The sequence below is a fragment of the Nomascus leucogenys genome, chromosome 8 (assembly GCF_006542625.1).
Source record: "Nomascus leucogenys isolate Asia chromosome 8, Asia_NLE_v1, whole genome shotgun sequence".
Lineage (NCBI taxonomy): Eukaryota > Metazoa > Chordata > Mammalia > Primates > Hylobatidae > Nomascus > Nomascus leucogenys.
In genome coordinates this window covers 3,130,210-3,135,838 of record NC_044388.1, presented here as the reverse complement: position 1 = coordinate 3,135,838, position 5,629 = coordinate 3,130,210, and the positions used below count along the sequence as shown (strand labels likewise).

General features: G+C 60.7%; 1 protein-coding gene across 1 annotated transcript; it reads right to left on the bottom strand.

Moving 5' to 3' along the window:
• Positions 1 to 1,362: 1,362 nt before the first annotated feature.
• DDN (dendrin) lies at positions 1,363 to 5,629 on the bottom strand. The gene is made up of 2 exons (XM_030816644.1): positions 5,298 to 5,629; positions 1,363 to 4,885 (listed from the first exon to the last, which is right to left on the bottom strand). Exons 1-2 carry the CDS (start codon positions 5,504 to 5,506, stop codon positions 2,956 to 2,958), a joined length of 2,139 nt encoding a protein of 712 aa, XP_030672504.1. The 5' UTR covers positions 5,507 to 5,629; the 3' UTR covers positions 1,363 to 2,955.

Genomic DNA, 5,629 nt, shown 5'->3' with positions numbered 1-5,629 from the left:
AGCTGCCATAAATGTACTGTCAACTGCAGGCAAATCAGACCATTGAGCAATTTCCTAAACATATCCTGCTTACCTGCATCCATGCCTCTATTTTGGCTGATCCCTCTACTTGAAATGCCTCTTCACCAAATTCTACCACTGAGGGCATCTCCTGCCCTCCATGGAGCCTTCCCTTATCTCACAAAATCCATACAGTGTCCCTCGTTTGACTCATGGTAATACTTAACACATTGCTTACCTTCACCCCATTGTTGGAAAGGCCTTACTCATCCCTATCCTGGAATCCAGCACAGTTTCTTGTTCCCAGTAGGTGCTCAGTACACGCTCATAGTTAGAATTGGTAGTAGGTAGATAGAATTGTAGGTGAAAGGGAGACAGATCTCAATAACCTTTGTTTGTTTGTTTGTTTGTTTGAGATGTGGTCTGGCTCTGTTGTCCAGGCTGGAGTGCAGAGGCCCAGTCTTGGCTAATTGCAACCTCCTCCTCCCAGGTTCAAGCGATTCAGCGATTCTCGTGCCTCAGCCTCCTGAGTAGGTAGGATTACAGGTGCGTGCCACCACACCTGGCTAATTTTTGTATTTTTGGTAGAGACGGAGTTTCACCGTGTTGGAGGCTGGTCTGGAATTCCTGACCTCAAGGGCAGATCTCAGGAACCTTTGATCTCTGCCAAAGGTGACACTCCTCCAGCTAGAGCTACCTTGAAGCCTGGCAGTCTGGGTTCCTGGAAGTCTCTGGGATGAATCTTCCTGGATAGCTCTGACCAGTGTCTTCCCTCCGGTTCAGAAACCCAAAGAGGAGACCTTCCTCCACTGAACCAAGGCCAGCGGCCCAGCTCCTGTCAGATCGTCGCCACCCCCCACCCCAGGCGGTCCTGCCCCACTCCGAGTTCTGCTCAGAGTCCCCCTGGGTGCGGGCGGGAGTTAGGTCGAGATAATTGGAGACTAAAGCCGTAAGTGGTTTGAGAGCGGCGTTGGGGACCTGAACGCTGAGCGGGAGTTGGAGTTGACGGGTCTCGGTTGGAGTGGGAGCAGAGGCGGGCCGGGGGCCGAGCCCCGGGGCAGGACCGGGCGACTGAGTCTGGGAGAAGCCCCCGCGCCCGCGGAGCCGGCTGCTAAATTTACCCCGGCTGACTCAGCCCTTGCCCGGAATGGGGGCGGGAGGGCGGGGGGAAGAGCCGACAGGGGTGGCCTGGGGGCAAGGAAGGGAGAGTCCCGGCTGGGGGAGAACAGAGGTGGGCCAGGAGCTCCCAACGAAGAAAGCAGCCCCCTCCCCGTCACACAAAGCGGGAAGTAGCAGAGGAGTCCCAGGGGAGCGCCACTGTGGGGAAAGGGTCAGTGAAAGGAAGACGATGCCAAGGCTGGATAAAGGGAAGCTTAGATTTATTGAGCGCCTACTGTGTGCCAGGCAGTGTGCAAGGCGCTTTACATACATTATCGCATTAAATCCTCACAACAACCCTGCGAGGTAGGTGTTTATAAACCCCCATTTGACAGATGAGGAAACTGAGGCTCAGGGAGGTGAAGTGATGCGGCCAAGTTCACATGGCTAATAAATGGCAGACAGAGGAGGTGTCCAAGGATCGGAGAGAAAAAAAAAAAAAAAGACTTCGGTGTCTGAGTCCCAAGCCGGCTGGGGTGGATGAGTACAAAGATGGGCCCGGAGGGCTCCAGAAGTCTGGGAGGCCGGAGGCCTGCTCCCGGCCCCGCACGGCTGGAGACTGCAAGGCGGGGTCCCGCGCTCGGAAACCAGGGATCGGATTGAGTGGCAGAGCCGGGATTAGCAGCTGGGGAGATCCGCGACCTGCGCGCGCCCTGTAGTGGCTGTAGAGAGTATCACACCCCACGCCTACTAGCTTCTGGGGACCGGCCTCTTTCCTTGCCTGGCCGGTTTCTGGAAGAGGCCAAGATGGGAGAAATTCTCAGGATTTTTTCAGGTGGGCGATACCACCTGGGAGGGAAATCGTGGCCACGCCTCAGAGCATCACTAAGGAGCATTGGGGTGGAGGAAAAGGGGAAGGCCTAAAGAGGTCCCAAGCTGATTCATTGGTGTCCTTCCCTCCCCAGCTCAGACCACCACAGGCCAGGGTCAGTGACAGGGCCGCTATCTTGCCCTGCCTTGGGGAGCCCTCACCTAAACCTGGGAGACTGGGATAGTAGTGCCTCACTCCCTGACCTCTTCTGCAAGCCTTGGGCAGTCTCCTGAATTGATCATGACTTCGGGTGACAAGGAGCCCTCCCAGAAACGCTCAAACTGTGTTCACTTATTCCCAACTCTCATTGTGGCTTGTCGAGGGGAGGATGAGATAGAGTCCTTTCCAAAGATCTCAAAATGTCAGAGATAGAAGGACGGACCTTAGAATACCATCATTTTATATACCAGGAGGCCTGCAGGCCTGGAGAGGGAGAGTGACTGGCCTCAGTCAACCAGCAAGTCAGTGGCAGAGCTGGGATTGAAATCCAAGACTTGTGACACCAAGGTGAGCCCTCCTTCTGCTTTGTTGGTTGTTGCTGGACCTATGCCTCTTCTGCCAAGAACCCCTCTGTCATCTGGTCACTCTGTCACTGGGTCCAAAGCCACTCCTTCACTTTTTCCCTCCTCCTCAGAGGCCCTGCCCTACCCTGCCCTCCTATGGCTGCCACCATCCCTGCCCTCCTGCCTGATCCTGGTTAGGCCTCTCTGCTCAGCTCCACACCCAGTGCATCAGCCCCTGCGAAGAGCTCACCCTTGTGCCCTGACCATAACAGACATTAATTAAATCTGCTCATTCTCACCTCTCCTGAAACAAAATCATTAATGGGCATATGCTTCCCTTCCTTTCATTTATATTTTAAGGATGGGAACAGGTATGGGTAAAGATACAAGGAAAAGAGAAGCAAAGGAAGTCTGTGGGGAAGAATGGGGACCAGTGGACCCAAGGATGGATGTGTTGGGGACACAAATACAAGAAGGGGCCTCTCACTGCCTCTTCCTATTTCCCTGTTGGGTCCCTCTGATGTCCCTCACCCCGAAGAGGACCTCCTCGGTTTGGCTCATGACATCTAGGATCTCCCCGACACTGTCGCTCAGTTCCGCTGTCTTCCCATCTTCCTCTGGCGAACTGTTTCCAACCCCGGGCAGGGTCCTCTCATTCCGCCAGGAGGCGCCCGGGGCTTCTGTGTCGCTTCCATCAGAGGAGCCGCTATGGACGCTGAGCTCCTCAGCTTCGTCCGTGTCCGAGTCAGGGGCGGTGTGGCGGCGGATACGGGACACGGCTTCTCGCAGGGCCCCGGCGTAGGGCGCTGGGGTCCGCGCCCAGACCCGGCCGGCGCGCCGCTGCACCACCGCCACTCCCGAGCCCTCGGCTGTGCCCTGGGTTCCCGAAGCTGCTGGGCCTAAGGCTTGGTGCTCTGGGCTACCTGGCTGCGTGGGGGCGTCCCGCAGGTTTACTTCGGGGGCCGGGAGCCCCAAGATGCGGGAGGTGCGCTCCTCCAGTGAGGAGTCCTCCGGCCTCCCGCCCTCAGCTTCGCCCCCGCGGCCCCCGCCGGGCTGGTGTAAAAGGCGACTGCTCGACAGCCGCTTTTGGCAAGGGGAAGGAAAGACTGTGGCCCCTTCTCCCTCCTCCTTGCCGGGCTTCGATTGGCTGGGGGAATCCCCCACCACGCGTGTCACCCCAGAGGGCAAAAGCTGCACCTGCTGGGTTCGGGGGGTTGGAACATATTGGGATCGTATCACTACGCACGTGGCGTCAATGACAAAGACGCCTTCCCCACGGGACGGGCCCTGGGAACTGCGGGGCAAGGTGTGGGCACGGCGGGTCGCCTTCCAACCCTCCAGGGTCTCCGGTCCTGCCCCCTCTCCAAGACCCAGAGATTCTCTCCATCCGGTGCCTCCGGGAGCCCAGGGTCTGGGGAGTGTCTGGCTATGGCGGGGCGGTTGCTTTTTAGGGGAGGGAATCCAGCATTTGGGAAACCAGATCTGTTCCCTTCCTTCTTTCCCCTCCCTCGAGCCCTTGAGGTGGTGCCTGGATCTGGGAGCCGGACGCGGGGCACAGGGAGCCGCAGTTCCAGACCCCGCAGGAGCTATCTCGGTGCCTGCGCTCCCTGTAGCCTTGGCTTGGGGATGGCTGTCGCTACCACTGTTCAGGTCAGCAGCAGCCAGCCCCAGGCTTTTCTCCACGACCCCCTTGCTGGGCTCTGGCCTTGCTCTGGCCGCTCCACAGCCTGGGGATCCCCCCAAGAGACCTTGCCCCTGTCGGAGACCCCAAGCCCCAAGGACGTCCCGGTAGATCCGAGGATCCAGCCTCTTCTTTGTGCGCCCTCCCTCTGTCCTGGCCGGATTCGGAGCTGGGGCTGATGAAGTGGGCACCTGAGAGTGCCCGGGGCCTCGCTTAGTCCCCAAGGTCCTATGGGGGCCTTCGTAAGAAGGTGGAGCCACATAGGGTGGCGGCCGGTCCCAGCGGCGTCGTAGGGCCGTCCCGGCAGAACCTCTCAGCAGCAGGTGAGCCTCGTAGCTTGGGGGCCCGGGCCGCCGACCTCCCCAGGGCCCCGCCCACGCCGACCCTGGGTCGCTCTGCGGCTGCGCGGATGGACGGGGCGCTCGCCCCACAGGCGCCAGGCGCTCCGGCCGCAAGGGAGCAGGGAGCCCTGCCAGCTGGGCCGCCCGAGGGGCGTTGCGGGGCTCCGGGCGGGGCCGACCCGGGGGGCTCCGTCGGGCCCCACCAGCCTTCCGCCTTTTTCGCTCGGTCTCCTTGGCCTCCCGCTCCTGCGACGCCGCTTTCCTTTTCTCTTGCTCCCGAGCTCGGACCTCGGCCAGGGGCCCCGCCCGCCAGTTGGTCGCCTCCTGCAGCACCCTGGAGGCCCAGGGCCGGCGGGGCGGCAGCTGTGGGGATCCCGGGCGCGGCCCACACCTGGGACAATGAGCAGGAACCCAGGTGAGCAGTTTGTGGGGGAAGGGAGCCGAGGTCCGGGGAGCTGGGAGCACTGGAGACCACTTGGGGCAGCCATGTGAAGGGGTGTGTGTGAGTGTGTGCGCGTGTGCACGTGCGTATATGTTAGGACTGAAGTCGAAGCGGGACTCCTCGCCATCTCTCCATGCACACTGTAACAGCGTCTGCCCCATCTCACCTCCTGCCCTTTCTCACACCCACTCCTGTTCCCCCAGACAACGGGATGAGTCAGGCCCAAGCCCTCGGGAGCGGGCAGGGGTGGGAGGCGTGGGAAAGAGAAGGGGGACCAGCAGTGCTCGCTGGTGCCTGCGGGGAGGTCCGGACCCCACTCCCCGCCCCACCACTCTCTTCCCCTCACCCCTGCTTCACTCACGTGCGGTTCTGGAACCCGCGAGCCCAGTGGCTGGCCTGGAAGTCCATGGGCTGTCGAGAAGGGGCGCGGCGACTATAATGACAGGAAATAGTCTTCACTTCTATCACCAATAGCTTGGACTTCTGCACCCAGAGGCAGCTGCCAGACTCCTCATCCTGGAGCTCCCGGGGGCTGTCAGGCCCCTCGGAGAACAGTGGGCCATCCAGCATCCTGCCCCACCCCACCCCGGCCCCCCACCCTCCCACCCGCCCCAGGAGCCCCCTCCCAGCCCAGGGAGCCGGCGCCCACTGCAGAGCCGCGGGCCCGGGGACTGGGAACTATATATACCCGGG